At 65.9% G+C, this 16343-nt stretch overlaps 8 protein-coding genes across 8 annotated transcripts; 4 read left to right on the forward strand and 4 right to left on the reverse strand.

The window, feature by feature from the left end:
• Nucleotides 1-1043: 1043 nt before the first annotated feature.
• On the forward strand, nucleotides 1044-2649 carry Q8F55_005911 (uncharacterized protein; the record flags this gene model as incomplete). Its single annotated transcript, XM_069354389.1, has 2 exons — nucleotides 1044-1491; nucleotides 1526-2649. 2 exons carry the CDS (start codon nucleotides 1044-1046, stop codon nucleotides 2647-2649), a joined length of 1572 nt encoding a protein of 523 aa, XP_069209031.1.
• Nucleotides 2650-3861: 1212 nt separating this feature from the next.
• Nucleotides 3862-5475, reverse strand: Q8F55_005912 (uncharacterized protein; the record flags this gene model as incomplete). Its single annotated transcript, XM_069354390.1, has 4 exons — nucleotides 3862-4449; nucleotides 4483-4810; nucleotides 4849-5206; nucleotides 5238-5475. The coding sequence occupies 4 exons, from the start codon at nucleotides 5473-5475 to the stop codon at nucleotides 3862-3864; spliced, it is 1512 nt and encodes a 503-aa protein (XP_069209032.1).
• A 205-nt stretch (nucleotides 5476-5680) lies between these two features.
• On the reverse strand, nucleotides 5681-7810 carry Q8F55_005913 (uncharacterized protein; the record flags this gene model as incomplete). Its single annotated transcript, XM_069354391.1, has 10 exons — nucleotides 5681-5963; nucleotides 6007-6217; nucleotides 6256-6344; nucleotides 6382-6894; nucleotides 6940-7066; nucleotides 7114-7169; nucleotides 7214-7232; nucleotides 7388-7508; nucleotides 7549-7708; nucleotides 7746-7810. 10 exons carry the CDS (start codon nucleotides 7808-7810, stop codon nucleotides 5681-5683), a joined length of 1644 nt encoding a protein of 547 aa, XP_069209033.1.
• A 291-nt stretch (nucleotides 7811-8101) lies between these two features.
• Nucleotides 8102-9837, reverse strand: CRC1 (carnitine transporter; the record flags this gene model as incomplete). The annotated part of the gene is made up of 6 exons (XM_069354392.1): nucleotides 8102-8158; nucleotides 8203-8346; nucleotides 8387-8549; nucleotides 8666-8958; nucleotides 9036-9099; nucleotides 9614-9837. 6 exons carry the CDS (start codon nucleotides 9835-9837, stop codon nucleotides 8102-8104), a joined length of 945 nt encoding a protein of 314 aa, XP_069209034.1.
• Nucleotides 9838-10554: 717 nt separating this feature from the next.
• Nucleotides 10555-12006, forward strand: Q8F55_005915 (uncharacterized protein; the record flags this gene model as incomplete). The annotated part of the gene is made up of 5 exons (XM_069354393.1): nucleotides 10555-10834; nucleotides 10879-10972; nucleotides 11009-11550; nucleotides 11587-11897; nucleotides 11944-12006. 5 exons carry the CDS (start codon nucleotides 10555-10557, stop codon nucleotides 12004-12006), a joined length of 1290 nt encoding a protein of 429 aa, XP_069209035.1.
• A 219-nt stretch (nucleotides 12007-12225) lies between these two features.
• Q8F55_005916 (uncharacterized protein) lies at nucleotides 12226-12998 on the forward strand (the record flags this gene model as incomplete). Its single annotated transcript, XM_069354394.1, has 3 exons — nucleotides 12226-12844; nucleotides 12885-12915; nucleotides 12989-12998. 3 exons carry the CDS (start codon nucleotides 12226-12228, stop codon nucleotides 12996-12998), a joined length of 660 nt encoding a protein of 219 aa, XP_069209036.1.
• A 724-nt stretch (nucleotides 12999-13722) lies between these two features.
• Q8F55_005917 (uncharacterized protein) lies at nucleotides 13723-14759 on the reverse strand (the record flags this gene model as incomplete). The annotated part of the gene is made up of 2 exons (XM_069354395.1): nucleotides 13723-14433; nucleotides 14469-14759. The coding sequence occupies 2 exons, from the start codon at nucleotides 14757-14759 to the stop codon at nucleotides 13723-13725; spliced, it is 1002 nt and encodes a 333-aa protein (XP_069209037.1).
• Nucleotides 14760-15406: 647 nt separating this feature from the next.
• On the forward strand, nucleotides 15407-16163 carry Q8F55_005918 (uncharacterized protein; the record flags this gene model as incomplete). The annotated part of the gene is made up of 3 exons (XM_069354396.1): nucleotides 15407-15518; nucleotides 15623-15929; nucleotides 16082-16163. The coding sequence occupies 3 exons, from the start codon at nucleotides 15407-15409 to the stop codon at nucleotides 16161-16163; spliced, it is 501 nt and encodes a 166-aa protein (XP_069209038.1).
• Between the last annotated feature and the right edge of the window lie 180 nt (nucleotides 16164-16343).

A 16343-nucleotide genomic window follows, 5' to 3' on the forward strand; every position in this document is an offset into this window, starting at 1 on the left:
TCGCTAATCTACGAACAACCGACGTCGACCCCAACACAGCGATACGAGACCATCTATCAGCGCTTGTCGAGCCCAGCTCGTCATCGACGGGCAATCTCCTCACCCCGGTCCGGTCCCCACACCGCCACATCGCCTCCAGCAGCTACCCCAGTTCGCCACACGGCCAGTCATTGGGCGCGGGCCAGCATCCCCAGCCCACGGCTATGCTGCTCCCGGGGCGCCAAGCGCTGCAAGTCCGGCATCGCGTATCTCTTTCTTCTGTTGCCCAATGTCTCTCAGTCGAAGAAAGCAACAACGCCACTTCTTGCGCTGGACTCTGGCGCCACCCCACCCCAGGCCTCAGGGCATTCGGAGTTGGTCCGGCTGGCTCGGCACCAACGAACCTTGGCGGGGGGAGCCTTCGTACTCACACTTGCCAAGCCCAGCAGGCCCAGACCCCGCCCTGGCCGCCGCTCGATTGAGCGCGGCAAAAAAGAGCACATGATATCGCTTGCCCCAGCCACCATCGTTACAGCCGCCGCGTCGGAGTGGGGAAGTGTGTGTGTGGTCCGAATGTCGTCCGCGCAAGGAGGTATGCAGCATCAAGACAAATAAATCTACCCGCCCACAGAGCCTCGCGACAGCCGCCCGTCCGCTGCGTCGGACCATATCCGCTCTTGCTTGCATGCCGCGGGTGTACGCAGCGCCAGAGCAGGAGCAACGCAGGAGTTACTGACGGCTGTCTGACCCACCTGACGGAGTCTCCGTCCAGGGACACAATGTCTTGGCCATGAAATCAGGGACCGAAAAAATGCCGGACCGAGATGTTGCCGACTCGGTCCATCTCGTTCTCCACTTACTCCTCTGCGCTCCAACACCCACTCAAGAGCCCTCACGCCGCACCTATCAGGCGTACAGGCGCAGCTAAACGAGGACGAGGCGTTGGCAATCTCCGTTCTGGTTGGTGGGCGTCGCCGATACCTATGCGCGCGTCTGGTGCCATATCGCCCCGGCGGGCATCACTGGCTGCTGACGAGCTCTCTGTGGGGCCTCCAAGACACAGCATGGCCCGGGTTCCCGGGCGCGCAGCCGCGGGCAATCGGGACGGTGGCCCGATAAAAGCCAAGAGGAAGACGAGTCGAGAAGCAGACGAGCAAAGCCGCCTGCTCGACTTTGCCGGTAGCGATTACTCTACTTCGTCAACACCAACACCAGCAACCATGACCACCAAGAAGGACAAGGACAGCGTCGATGTGTACGAGCACGACGCACACGGCGCGGCAGACGTCGAGCACAGCGGCGGCAAGGTCGACGTCGTGACCACCGACGCCGTGTTTGGCGACATTACGGAGGAGGGACCCAACTACCGTGGCGTGTCGGCCTGGGGCGCCTTCATCCTCATCACAAAGGCAAACCTCGGCCTGGGCATCCTCGCCATCCCGTTCGTCTTCCAGATGATCGGCCTGGTCCCCGGCATCATCCTTCTCTGCCTCATCGCGCTCCTCATGATCTGTAAGTCGGCCGGAACAGCCCCGCTGACCCCCAGACACGGGCTCCCTCATCGGCCCCTTCAAGGAGCGTCACCCCGAGATCTACTCGTACGCCGACATCGGCGGCCTCCTCTTCGGCCGCGTAGGACGTGAGGTCTTCGGCATCATTTTTACGATTAATTTTATCTTCGTTACGGCCTCGGCGGTCGTCGCGGTGTCGACGGCGCTCAACGGCGTCTCGGCCCACGCGGCGTGCACGGCCGTCTTCATCGCCGTCGCCGCCGTCCTCGGCTGGATGTGCTGCTCGATCCGCACCATGGGTGAGATCTCGTGGCTCGGCTGGATCGGCGTCGTCTCCATCCTCGTCTCAGTCCTCACCGTTACCGTCGCCGTCGGCATCCAGGACCGCCCCAGCGCCGCGCCCCCCACCGGCCCCTGGGACAAGGACTTCAAGGTGTTTGCCAAGGCCGACGCCATTACTGGCATCACCGCGATCACCAACTGCCTGTTCGCGTTCGCCGCCACGCCTACCTACTTTGGCATCATCTCCGAGATGCGCGACCCGCGCCAGTACCAGAAGGTCATGATTGCCGGCACGACCCTCTGCCTCGCCCTCTACATCATCATCGGCTCGATCGTCTACCACTTCTGCGGGCAGTACGTCTCGTCGCCTGCGCTCGGCTCGGCCGGCCCGCTCATGAAGCGTGTCTGCTACGGCATCGCGCTCCCCGGCCTCCTCGTCACCCTCTGCATCTACTCGCACCTGGCGGCCAAGTACGTCTTCCTGCGCCTCCTCCAGGGCACCGACCACCTGACGCGCCCGACCGTCCGCCACTGGGTGACGTGGCTCTCGACCACGGCCACGGTCATGGTCATTGCCTACATCCTGGCATCTGCCATCCCCTCGTTTGGCAGCATTGTCGGCTTCATCGGCTCGCTCTTCACGCCCCAGACGACCGTGCTCGTGTTCCCGCTCATCTGGTGGCACGACAACTGGCGCTACAAGGAGCGCGCCGCGCGCAACACGTGGATGGCCGCGCTCAACATTTTCATCTTCATCTGCGGTCTCTTCTTTGTCATTGGCGGCCTGTACGCCGCGATCAAGGAGCTGATCGCGACCAAGTCGACCCACGGCCCGTGGACATGCGCCGACAACTCGGGCACCGTCAAGTCGGAGTAAACAGTGTGCGCAGGCGGGCTGGCCTGCGAGGGGATAAACATGCGTTGTAGAATGGCTGGGGATGCAACCGGGTATGTTTGCCGAGGCGCGCGATAGCGATACCGCGGAGTATCAGCTGCGATAGCGCGGAGATGACGTCGAGGATTGCGATAGCGCGGGGTCGGGAGGTAGATAGGCAGCGGTCGGGAGGGGAGGTGGTGGCGGAGGCTCCACACGGCGACTCCGAGGGCGTCGCCTCGCTTCGTCGACCGCACGGCTCGTGCACCTCGTCGCGCACCTCGGGTTCCTCGGCTCGTCGCATGCTGCGGCGCGGCGAGTCCGCTGCGGCGCGTGCGCCTGGGATTACAGCGCGGCATCGGGACACGAGCCGAGGACGACGGCAGCGGGCCGCAGATGACGGGCACGCTCCCCACGCCAATCTTATCCAGCGTCACCACCGCAGCTCATGCACCTCGGGTCTCTCGGCTCGTCGCAAGCCGCGGCACGGCGAGTCCGTTGCATGAGGGGGGTCGGAACAGCGTAGGGGTAAGCGCGCCGAAGCCGACGACTGCAGATCACCGACAGGCGTCAACTTTATCTTAGCCACCGGCGAGCTATCTTATCCCATGCGCGCTGCTGCCTATCGCTGCTAGATACTGGCCCCGCCCCGCCCGCTGCTGGACGTGTGTCGTGCCGCGCCGCCCCCGTCGCTTGTTAACCGGGGCGAGGACGACGAAAATGCCTGATTGCCACAGACCGCTTACCGCGCGGTTAGGTGCGCCGTCCCTTGCGGCGACCGGCGCGAGCCGCCGAGACGCCGAGCATGTGCGCGTGCTGCACGCGGTGATCGATGCGTGCGTGGGCGGAGGGGGGAGGGGGGGGGCGTGGGTGAGCATGCAGTGTGTCGTCGGTGCCCCTGCGACACACCGGTGCCGCTCGTGAGCGGGGGAAGGTGCACGTTGTGAGGTGAGCCACGCCTGTGCCTGGAGCGCTGTGTCGCGGTCGCGCCGCTGGGCTCGCGCCGTCCCTGCGGCGACTTGGACGCGAGCCGCCGAGCCGCCGAGCATGCGTGCGCACATGTGCTGCGCGGTGATGTTGTGCCGTGGCGTATGCGTATGGGCATGCAGTAGTGCGGACTGGACAGCGGGACTGGCGCCACTCGACAGCGGCAGTGAGCGGCGTGCAAGGAGCCACACTGAAGCGCGCAGTGTCACACCCTGCATCTAGTGTCTATCACAGCTTGGCCTTGGCCTCTGCCTTGTCCGCCTCTCTGCGCGCCGCCGCGTCCAGCACGCGTCGCAGGCGCTCGGGCGTGACCTCAAACTGGGCGGGCAGAGGCGGAATGCCCAGCCTCTGCGCCCACTCCGGCCCAGCCCCCGGGCCCACCCCGAGCCCTTGCAGCACCTGGCGGGCGAGCGCGTGCGTGCTCAGCAGGATGCGCGGCATCCCGTGCCCGTGCCACCCGGCGGCGACGTACTGCCCGCTCGCGACGCGCAGGCTGTCGAGCGCGCCGACGAAGGGCATGCCGTCCACCGAGTGCGACATGACGCCCGTCCACAGCCCGCCAGTGCTGGCCTCGTCCGGCCCCGTGCCGGCGAGCACGGCGCGCGCCGGCCCGCCCCACCCTTCGAGGTCGTTCGCGGGCCAGGCGCGGAAGTAGCCCTCTGCTCCCTCCGCGTTGGCGTCCTCGTCGTCGTTGTCGTGCCAGAGCGACGTGTCGACCGCCTGCGTGCCGTCGGGCCGTGTCGTGCGCCGCACGAGCACCTGCTTCGCGCCGCCGATCACGAGCGTGTTGTACTGCGGGAACGTGACGTAGTAGTTCTGGTGTCAGCTCCCTCCACGCCGCAGACGTACGTTGTGCAGGCTGTCCCAGAACTGCATGGCCTGCTCGTCCTGCCCCCCGGCGCCGGCCCACGCGCTCCCGTCCAGCCGGATCGCGGCCATCTGGTTACGTGCGGCGCTGATGACGCCGCGGAACTCGGGGGCGAGGTGCTCGACCCACCGGTTGTTGGCGTAGACCACCGCCTTGGCGCGGATTTCGCCCCGCGCCGTGGCGACAGTCCACTCCATGTTCGAGTTGCGGCACGGCAGCACCTCGACGGCGGGCGTATGCGCGTGCAGCTCGAAGCCCGGGGTCTCGAGGAGCTTGCCAAAGAGCGCGTGCACAAACTTGTATGGCCAGCTGGGCTGTCAGCGAGCTCCGCCATGTCCGCCACTTACATTCTCCCGCCCGGCACGCCGACCGCCCCCCGCGCGCCGCGGACCCGCGTAAGCCGCTCCGCCTCGGCCGGGTCGCGCGTGGCCACGACGTCGCCGACGACGCGGCGCACCCACTCGCCCTCGGAGCGCAGCATGGCCTCGAGCTGCGCGACGCCCTGCTCGGCCTCGGCGTCGGTCATGAACGCGCTCCACGTGCGCGAGATGTGCAGGTCGCACTCTATCCCCTCGGCTTGTACGAGGGCCTCAAACGCGCCGAGGTGCGCGACCTCGTGCTCGATGAGCGCGCGCGCCGCCGCGCGGCCGTACGTCTCCGCCCAGGCCGCGTACCCGTCATACGAGATGGGCCTGAGTTGCCCGCCTGGAGTCAGCTCGCCCGAAGCCCGACGCACCGTTCCGCCCTGTCGCGCCGCCGCAGATGTCGCGCGCGTCCAGCACGGTGATGGCGTGCGCTTGGCCGGGCGGCGAGAACTCGCGCAGCCAGTACGCGAGCGTCGCGGCCGTGTAGCCCGCGCCGATTATCAGCACGTCGGTGCGCTCGGGCAGCGCGCCCGACTGGAAGTCCTTGAGCGGCGAGGGCGCCTGCTCGATCCAGTAGGACTTTGTCGGGTTCTTGCGCGGGAGCGGCATGGTAAGTTGGTGGAGAGCGACGACAAGGTCGCGCGAGATGAAGTTGGGGTTCGGTCGAGTCGGCAACTCGTCATCCGACGGCCATTTCCGAACCGTGTTGTCGGAACACATCGACCACCAGCCTGAGTCGTGGCAATGCCGTTTCCTGTTCCATCTCCCCCACGCCACCCCACTTGATATCGATACATTGCATGCTGCGCCGCGCCTATGGCTCCTCCTCCTCTACCACCTCCTCGATCACGACATCCGGCGGAAGCGCAATCGCCCCGCGCGTCGGCACCACGCTCGTCCGCCACGCGAGCAGACCCGACGAGATGACGCCGAGCACGAGTAGGAGTACGTTGTATACAGTGTAACTGCCGTGGAACACCTCCTTGACCGACTTGTCCATCGGGCTGAGAACGAGGCCGAGCAGGCCCGACAGCGTCATCGCCCAGCCGTACACCGTGCCAAAGGTCTCGAAGCCGAACACCTTGGCCGCGTAGTCGCTGCGGTGTCAGCTGTGGAGAAATATACTGGCGAGCTACGCACGAGATCGCTGTGTAGAACAGTGGGCGGAAGCACACTAGCAGTGCGATACCGATGAGCTGGGGGACGGTGTGTGACGCCAGGCCAAGACCACCGAACCCCACACCGAAGGACAGCATCACGAGCGCTACGTCGCGGATTCTGCGCGTGTCGAGCAGCCAGCCGACAGCGGGCACGGTTACGATGCCGGCGAGAGGAAGGAGGATGGTGAACGCTGGCGGGTTAGCTGTTTCTAAGGCAGGCGTAACCCACTGTCTGTGAGGGTGCTCGCGAGGCCCGGGTTCTTGGTGTAGTACGTGAGCTGGGACTGCACTGTTGCGAGGTACCAGTTTATCCTCGTCCTGGGGTGAGCTGGGTCACGGACACTCCGCAACTCACATATGAACCGCGACCATGAACTCCATGATCCAGAACCACGACGAGTAGACCTGGCTGACGGCGCTCTGGCCGAACAGCACGCCGACGACGGGGTCGCGCATCTCGCACCCCTGCTCCAGGCGCGTGATCTGCTCGCTCTCATCGGCGTTGTCAGGGATGTCGTACGCGACGCGCGAGTACGCGGTCACCGACGGCCGGCGACGGCGGTGTGTCGGGTTGCCCTCCTCGTCCCGGCTCCAGGTGGACCAGGCCGACGTGCGGCGGTTGGCGTTGGCGCTGCGGTCGGGGCTTGTCGCGGGCGAGTATGGAGACCCGGGGCTGATGCTCCGCCGCGTCGGCTGCGGCGGGAGCGTGCTCGGCCCGTTGAAGGGCGAGGAGAAGATGAGCGCGTCGGTGGCTTCCTCGACGGCCTCGACTTCGCCTGGACGCTCATACGACTCCCACGGGCCGAAGGAGAGCTGTTGGACGACCAGGAGGATCGGGATGGCGGTGTACAGTGAGAAGAAGGTGCGCCTGGGGCGTCAGCTCGCGCGGGATGTACATGCAAGCTGCACGCACAAGCTCGGTCGTTCGCCGAACGCGAAGAACGCCGCCTTGTAGAACACGAGGGGGAACGACGACGCGTCGAACGCGCCGGTGATGGCGCCGAGGATGAGGCCGGAGCGCGCGGGGAATGTGTTGGACACTGGGGGTGAGTGGCTGCGACGAACTCTTGCCGATTCAGCAACTCACAGTGGAACTGGGCGAGGAATATGGCGGGCGCGCCGAGCGCGAGGAGAAAGTAGCCCCTGGGGGTGTTAGTGGTAGTACCAATTGTTCGAGCACCACATACAAGAGGTAAGTGTCGACATCTGTGGTGAGTTAGTAGTTGAAGGAAGGTTGGAAGGAAGGAAGGAAGGAAGGAGCAGTTGGGGGAGGAGGAGCGGAGGAAGGAGGAAGGGAGGAGGAAGGGGGATGAGGAGGAGGAATGCACCGGCGCGACCGAGACCCCCACCCACCCACTCACATTTCCCGACATGCCCCAAACTGAACACGACACACCCCGCGGCGAACACGACGGCGCCCGTCAGCGTCGACACCTGTGGCCCGACAGAGTCGAGGAACACGCCGACGGGGAACGAGGCCATCTGGATTCAGTCAGCTCCCCTCCTTCCGCCAGCAACCCACGTTGACCGTGCTCGTGGCGAGGATGAAGAGAAAGTTGAGCTTGGTGTCCTGCGCCGCGCAGCCCGGCTTGTCGGGCTCACACAGCTCGGCGTACACGCCCGACGCGAGGAGCACGGGCTTGAGCGCCGCGTAGCCGAACACCAGGCCGACTGTGAGGAAGCTTGCCGTCAGCGATAAGACAGCAGGCACACGCGCACCAGAACACGACGCTCGCTGCCACCTGCAGCACTCTGCGCCTGGGGGACACGTCCGTCGGGAGCATGTTTGTGAGAGTCGACGGAGGATGGGCGACGTCGAGGTCGAGCGGGTTGTCGCGGAGATGAACTACGTACGTCACTTGAGCCGCTCCAACCGAGTGGGCCACCCCACTCGATTTGAACCCCGCAGCCGTCGATTGCCGTCACAATGCTGACAACATTCCCCAGTAGATCTTCGCATCGCTGATAAGCTCAAGACGACAACAACCAACTCGGCAGCCCCGACTGCCCGACCTCGTGGAGCACGCACGCCCATGCATGAGATCTACAACCCAACTTCCGTCTTCGTCTATAATCTACCACAACGAGTTCATAGCCTTGAGCGACAGCTCGACACCGACAAAGGTAGCAGCCTGGGATCGTTAGCTTGGCTCTATGACACCCTCCTGTTACTCACGTTGGCGGGGAAAGCACGGGCCATGGCAGGGCCAAAGCCCTTCCAGAGAGCACCGATACCATCGGCAGCAATGAGCTTGCGCGCGCAGTCGAAGAAGCCAGAGTACGTGCCCGTGGGGGCAGACTGGAGACGCGACTTGATGGTCTGAAGGGGTCAGCCGGGTGTCGCTCGTGCAGCTACTCACGTCAGGGGGAATGGCAAGAGCCCACATGGCAACACCGGCAGAGCCACCGGCGAGCATGACGGCGCCGAGCGAGAGAGGAGGGGGAGCCTCAACGCCAGTGACGGGGTCGACGACGGGCTTGCCAGAGAGGGCAGCCTTGACGCGCTCGTAGGTAACGAAGTAGCTGAGGCGTTAGCTCGTGATCGAGATTGGCCAGACGAGCGCTTGGGCGAGTGCTCGGGCGAATGCCAGCTACCGCAAGCCCGTCTCGAGCGATCCCCTTGGCTTCGCACAACTCACACAGCAGAACCGGGACCGTCACGGGCAAGGGTAGCACCAGTGCCGCGGAAGACCGACTTGAGACCGCCCTCCTTGTAGAGCTTGCTCACGACGTCGACGGGGCCGGAGTAGGCGGGCTTGCCGCCCTGTCCCTGGACCTGGAGGAGGACCTTGACACGCTCAGCGGGGGCAGCGACAAAGGTGGCGGGGACGGCCGAGAAGAAACCAGCAAAGGCAAGCTCAGCGGTCGAGAGGCCGGGCGACTCGCGGCCGGGGGTGGCAGAGTAGACAATCTTCTTGCCGAGGTCGTAGCCCTGGGTCGCGGGTTAGCCGAGCGCAAGATGGGCGGTGTGCGCCAGAGGCGAGCTTGTCGAGCCGCGAGTCAACTCACCCAGAACGAGATGGCGAAGATGGGGGTCACACCGACAAGAGGGGGCGTGATACCACGGTAGAGACTATGGGGTCAGCTCGGTCGCGCGGAGGTCGTGTGTGGAGTCCGTCGGAGCCGTAGCCGGAGCCAGGGAGATGGTCACCCAGGGTCGGCGGAGCGGCCGCCGGTGGTGTCAGCTAGCGGGGTACCGGCTGGGCGGCGCTGGCGCACTGCAAGCTCGCCCCACCGGTCCGGTGTTGGCGAGTCGGCGAAGAGCTGCGTCGCCGCCGTCGTTGGGCACGGTCAGACGACTCGGCTTGGAGACGGAGGCTCCAGCGCCCACCCCCCATCCACGCCGACAACCACTCGCTGCACTCGGAGATAGGTTTCCCCGCCAGCCACCCCCGCCCCCGCCGCTCGAGCCGCTCGCAGATGAGTTTCCCCACTCGCAGTGCTGCGAGAGTGATGCTGAGCCCGCCCGCCCACCCCTATGCTCGCTGGGCGGGCAAGAAGATGGATGCTCCTCCGGCCCCGAGTCCCGCTCGGCCTTCCCCCGGCGCCTTCCCCCGGCCCCACCGCTTATCCAACACTGTACTCACCCCTTGACACCATCACGCGCCAGCGTCTTCTTGACCACGTCGATCGCTCCGGTGTAGGTACCCGGGGCGGCCGTCTGGAGACGGGTCTTTGTCAGGTCAAAGGGGTGACCGACGAGCACTGCGCAGGTACCGCCAAAGCCGCCCGAGATGAACGACTTGACCGAGTCGGTCTGGCCCTTTGTGTCCTTGACGGCCTCGATGTCAGATGCTTCAACGTCGGCCATGTTGCTTTTGGGTGGGGCGGGAATGGTGGTGGGGGGGGGTTGACGGTGTTCGGGGTTGTGGGTTGGATGGTACGCGAGCTGTGATCTAGCTCGGGATCGCGCAGTGCTGGGTGTCGTGTGAGTGGGGAGTGACGCGGTGAAGAAGAGGAGGGGTCACTGCGCGCGGGGCCGTCGTGGTGATACCTTTTATACTTGTCGGGTGAGGAAAAGAAAGTCGAAGTGGGCGCGTGGTGTCGGCGGAGTTCGGTGCGTCGGGTCGTCGGGTGGGGAGAAAGACAAGCACCACCACGCTGGCGCGCGCCATGTCGACGACACCGCTGCCGCGGCCGTTTCATCACCCAGTGGTGCTGAAATTTGCTCCCGTCGGTCCCTTGACCGGGTAACAGACACAACCGGGCATCCAGTCAAACTCGACCGATTTCGGCTTTCAAAAGGATTATGTAAGAGCATCACAGAACGTGACTCTCACGTGGGATGCGCGTTTTTTATATGTGAGGTACGTATATAAAGGTATTTTCCTCGCCGGATGCATCCTGGAGATCCGCGGGGCTCTGTGGGCGGCAAGTTGGTGCAAGTTGGCTGCCAAGGGCAAGCGAGGGAAGACGGCCGGCAGCGAGAGGCGACGGTGGAGAGACACGACCAGAATCCCAGAATCACACCACACACTCGACATCGACACTCTCTCCTCCCACACACTCGCCCTCCTACCCATACACCATGGCGCACGCAGCCACGGTAATCACAGCGGCAACGCTCTCGGCATCCCCACCCACAGCATTCAGGCGCTCGTCAACACCAGGACCAACAGGGCGCGCAAAGAGGCCACTGCGCGTCAGCTATGGAGCGACAACGACAGTGCCCGCGGTCCAGGTGCGCGGCGTGAGCCCAGAGGGCGCAAACGGGCACATGGGAGTCGAGGCAGAGTGTGACGACGGCGACGACGTCGACGACCTCGACGACTACGACCTCATCGAGGACGGGGCACCCATTATCAACGGTGAGATAAGGACGCACAGTGACGCCGGTGACTGACCACGACAGTGACATGGCGCTTCATCTCAAGACTGTACCTCTTGGTCCCAATTGTCACCATTCTGTTTCTCGCCCTGCTGGTGGTCATTATCGTCTACGGATGGTGGGTGCGGGTATCGTACTGATCTAACCCACTCAGGCCGCCATCGGCAGACGAGCGCAGCCACGGCCAGGTCTACCCCCACCCTATATTCTGGAAGGCCTTCCTCGTCGGCTTATTCGCATCGTTCACTGTCCAGTCACTGCGCGTGCCGACCTGGGTTGGCGTGTCGTGGCTGCTCCTGTCCAACTCGTGGACCATTGTGCTGTCCACCGTCGTCCACGCCATTCTGCACGAGGGGATTCGCCTCGTGTCGATCCCATTAACTATCCCGTCGCCCACGTCGGGCTTCCACTCGTCCTACTACCTCGGTCTTGGTTGGGGTGTTGCCGAGGCGGCGTGGGGCATCGTTCAGGGCTGGGAGCAGCTCGAGCTCTACCGCGACCTTCTCGAGCCCGAGCGATGGGACGAGGAGGCGGCGTTAACGGAGGAGCCGGACGAGATTAACGGCCACAACGGCCTGGCAACGGTCCCGGAGACAGAGTCACTGCTAGTCGCCGCCGAGGAAGAGGCGTACCTCGAGGACGAGGCCGAGCTTGCGCTCCGCGTCGAGGTGCTCGAGCGCATGCGCGCGAGGCAGGGTGAGTGGATGCGGCGTGACCGCGCTGACTTGCCAGAACTGGAAGACGCATTCGGGCTTCCGTTCCCCAACATTCCGTTCCCACTCCACCTTCTGTGGCGCCTCGACACGCTGCTGCTCAACCTCGGCCTGACGCTGATCCTGTCGGCGTATTACTTTGATTCCGAGCCAATTTACAAGCACCAGTCGCTGGCGGGCGGCGGCAAGGACTGGGAGCCGGCCGAGCCCAACCCGACTCCGTCGCCGTACCTCCCGCTCGTGTGGGTGCTGGTTACGCTGCTGCACATTGCTCTGAGCCTGGTGTGGAAGATTGTTGGCAGCGCCGGTGTCGGCGCGGTCACGTGGGGGGTGAGTGGCGCCGTTGGGTGGGGATGTGCAACGCTGACAACCGCAGGGCCTGATTGTCGCGCTTGGGACCGTGTTTGCAGGGCTGGGTGCATGGGGTGGTGTTGTCTGAGACTCTGTATCGTAGTGATAGTGCATGGGCGAGGTATAGAGCCATGTTATGTGTCATAGTGATGCCTCGCGGCGGTGGTTGGGTCGCGCGCGCCGCCACAAACCCTGGGTGAGGTCTGAAAAAAAGTCCGCACCCATCCGGCGTCGACCACTCAACTCGCTCGCTCCCAACACTTTCTCGCCCCTTTATCAACCCACTCGCTTCTTCCCATCTCCCAACATGGCATCACTCCGCCTCCCTGCGCAGCTCGCGCGTAGTGCCGTCGCCGGCCCCAGCCGGTGGGTGCAGGCGTCGTCGTTTGCGACGTCGTCGCGCGTCGGCCTCGACTTCACGGCGCCGGTCCAGCGCAAGAACACCGACTCGAGGAAGGTTGCGAGCAACACGACGTCGCAGCTGGGCGAAGTCGGCGACCTGACGCTGCCTGCCGCCGAGATCAAGGAGGGCGACCTCGTGCGCTGGAACCCGCTCCCGAACGACCTGTACCGCAACGCTGCGGGAATCGCCGACCGCGCGCCGACGCACACGCTGCACGTCATGAGCACGCGCAACAACACGCTGCTCACGTTCGCCGACGGCCTCGGCCCCATGTTCGGCACCATCTCGGGCGGCACGGACAAGGTGTTCCGCAAGGGCCCGCGTCAGAGCTACGAGGCCGCACACCAGGCCGCGCTCAAGACGATCACAAAGATCAACGCCATCGCCCGCGCGCTCCGCGAGCAGCGCGCAGACCGCATGTTCATCCAGGTCGCGTACCGCGGCATGGAGGGTGTCGGGCGCGAGGCGGTGCACTCTGCGCTCTCGGGCGCCGATGGCATCGAGATCAGGCCGCTGATCATCCGTATCGAGGACCGCACCAGGATCAAGATTGGCGGTACCAGGGCGAGGAGGCCGCGTAGGGTGTAGTTGTAGGTGAGTTGGCGAACACGAGCGCGCAGCGCGAGTGTGAGGATGGGGAGATGGTCGAACTCTGCTGACGCCCCAGTTTTGCATGAAGCAGCATTGTCCGACGAGCGGAGTGGAACTGACAGTACTGACGGCTTTGTGCTCACCGCCCCGTGTTCCGTCCCTCCCCCTCCCATCCCCCACCGAGTCTTCCTCGCCGCCACGCGGCTCGGCTCGGACCCCGGCGCTTTCGAAGCCCCTCTGCCTGCTCCTCCAGACACGAGGGGTCAAAAAGCTGCCAACAGCAAACCCCCGAGCGCCGGCCCAGAGCCGCCGCCGGGCCTCGTTTATTCCTTGCGCGCAGCCTTCCACTGCGCGCAAGTTATGCTTAGAGGGGATAGACGACTGTAGCTGCGGTATGCAGTGTGTTGTGGCAGTGTTGCTGACGATGTGCTGACGCGGGCGCTTTACTGACTTCACAGCTCGTCTCTCCCCGCTCCCTCCCCCTCCTCCATCCCCACCACAGCCTCCCTCGCCGCTACGCGGCTCGGATCGGCCGGCGCTTTCGAAGCCCCTCTGCCTGCTACCCCCAGACACGAGGGGTCAAAAAGTACGCCAACAGCGACCCCCCGAGCGGCGGCCACGCGCCGCCGCCGGGCCTTGTTTATTCCCCGCGCGGGGGGCACCACCCCGCGCGGGTTATGCTTAGAGGGGACATTGTCGTAGACGTAGCGTGTGTTGTGCGTGATGGTATCTCGTGTCATTCCGACTACTATGTACAACTTTGCCCTGCTGATCTCTCCGAGCCATCTATTCGATCCTCTAAGCTGCCACCTACCCCGTGCTGCGTCTCGGCGGCGTCACACGCCTCGTGCGCCGCTCCTCTGCACCCCACCCATGCTCGGCGAGCAGCGCGTCGGCGCTGTCAAACTCGCCCTCGCTCGCGTCGAACTCGTTGACGGCGTACTCGATCTCGTCGTCCATCCCGCTCACGCCGGCCTCGACATCGAAATACCCGTAGGAATCGTCCCTAGCGAGCAGGCGCACAGCCACGGCGGCGACATCGGCGCGGGGCACGGCGCCGCGCGCGCCAACGCGCGTCATGTTGACCCTGCCTGTGCCAGGGCCGTCCGTCACGAGGCTCGGGCGCAAAGAGAGCGCCTGGAAGCCGCGGTCGCCCCCGCGCCGGCGGACGAGGCCCATGGCGGCGAGGTACGCGTCTGCGCGCGCCCGCGCGTCGTAGTACGCTGGCGCTAGCGCCCTCGTCCGCTCGACCAGGTCGATGTCGGCGCTAGTCCACCACGGCGCCGGGTGGCGCCGCACGTGGAGGTACGAGAGGGCGAGGTACTTCTTCACGGCTGGCGTCACGAGGGCCGCCTGCGCGAACGCCACGAACGCGGCGTACTCTACCTCCTCGACGGTGCTGGGGCTGCTCTGCGCCGCCCAGACGACGTAGGACGGGGCGGTGGCGCCGATGACGGCGCGCGCGGAGGTGTAGCTCGCCGCGGCGAGCGGGTGCACCACGGCGCTGAGCTTGCCCCCTGGCTTTGGGTCAGCTGCCGGCAGAGAGCCGCACTCACACTGGCCAGCGCCTGCACCGCGTCCTTGCCCGCCTCGTCGTCGACCACCGAGATGACGTGCCACCCCCGCTGGAGGAGGAGCGGGGTGAGGCAGCGCGCGGTCGCGCTCTCCCCGCCGACAAGGAGCACGCGGGTCGTGTCCGAGGCCGAGGCCGAACGCGGGCGGGTGCGCGCGTCGTTTGCCGAGCGCGCGCGCGGCGGGGTCGTCGTCGTGCGCGCGCGCTTGCGGGACGTGGTGGAGGAGATGCTGGAGGTTGACGGGCTGGCGCTCGGCCGGCGACTGGTGCTCATCGTGTCGGGGCGATGTCTCGGCGAGTGCTGTCCGTCGCGGCGAGGGCTGCCCGAGATCCATCTCATCTCGACTATATCCAGCGCGCTGCGCGACGCCGCGCGAGCGTGTTGCACGCGCGCCACGCCAGCGCGCCATCGTTCGATGTCAACTGACGCCCATCGGACAGCATAAACCGCCCCCGAGGCGGCTCTAGCAGGCCGCGACGAGCCCATGCACCGCCGCGGGGAGGGGGTGAGGAGCAAGGAGGAGGGACGGTGGTGGCCGCCGTCCCAACCCCGCTGCACCACGCGTGTCCGACGAGCTCAGCCCGCCCCACGACACCCACCACGCCGTCGGCATACCGCCGCCGCTACCGACCGCGAGCGGCTGACACACGGCGTGCTGCGTTGTTGATTGCGTTGTTGAGGCGCTCGGCGCACAGCATGCCGACGTCATGCTCATGCGGAGGCGGCACTGCCTCGAACGCCGCGGGGGAGGTGGCAGCCACGCACACGCCACGTGGAAATACCCCCGCACGGAACCACCCGCCACAAGTCCAATATCGCCGCCGTGGTTGGGCGACGCTCGGCGCTGCCTGGCTGCTTGCTCGCTGTTGACTTGTGCATCATCGCGACTCCGACGCCGACCCCGCTCCGCACCCACCAGCATGCTCCGCACACCCGCACTCCGCGCCGCGCGCGCCGCCCGCGGCTTCTCGACCTCGGCCGCCCGCCGCGGGGGCCACTCTGGCGGCTCGACCCACGCCAACACCGAGGAGAGTGAGTGCGCGAGCTCGAGCTGCAGCAGAGCGGAGGGAGCACGCGTCTGTCTCCCCGCCTGCCTGCTGCCGTCGCCGACCCCCACGCCGCCGCTGACCCCCCAGCCTTCTTCGACGCCAAGTGGGCGACCCGCGCGCTCCTCGTCTCGGCCGCCGTCCTCCTCTGGCCCTACCTCCCCGCCCGTCCCACCGCCGCCGCCTCGCCCTCGCTCGCGCCCGACGCCGCCGAGAAGGAGGCTGCCGACGCCCCGTCGTTCATCACCCGCGCGATTGCGTCCGGAACCAAGGAGGACGCGGCCAACTGGGCCAAGCGCAACGACAAGCACCTCGAGCTCGCGCGCGCCCAGGCCGACGACAAGATTCTCGTGCAGGAGGCCGAGCGGCCCAAGGTGTGGAGGCTGCGTTATCCTTCGTGAGTTTCCGAACGCTCGCGCGCAGCGCGAGTGTGAGGCTGGAGAATGGAGGGGGATCGACGGGTCGAGCCGGGCCGATTGGAATGCCGCTCGCCCTCTCCGTCCTCCATCTCCACAAGCCCCCCCCTCCCCCCGTAACTAACACCCCCAGCGCGTTCGAGCAGGCGTCGCCCCACGCCATCGCCGTCGGCTCGCAGGCCGACCTCTCGGACCTCAAGATCAAGTCGGACTAAGCGTAGACAACAAGGCGTAGAGCATCGGATGCACATGTGGAAATGAGGTGGGGGGGCACTTCGGGGGTGATAAACTGGGTGGAGGATACGCGGGGGCGGGAGGTGGGCACGAGGAGGCGGAGGGGTAGAGGGGCAGAATGGGGAGGGGGTGGTAGGCGGCAGGGGTGATAGGAGGGAGGG

The sequence above is a fragment of the Vanrija albida genome (genome assembly GCF_041260175.1).
Source record: "Vanrija albida strain AlHP1 chromosome Unknown contig_4, whole genome shotgun sequence".
Lineage (NCBI taxonomy): Eukaryota > Fungi > Basidiomycota > Tremellomycetes > Trichosporonales > Trichosporonaceae > Vanrija > Vanrija albida.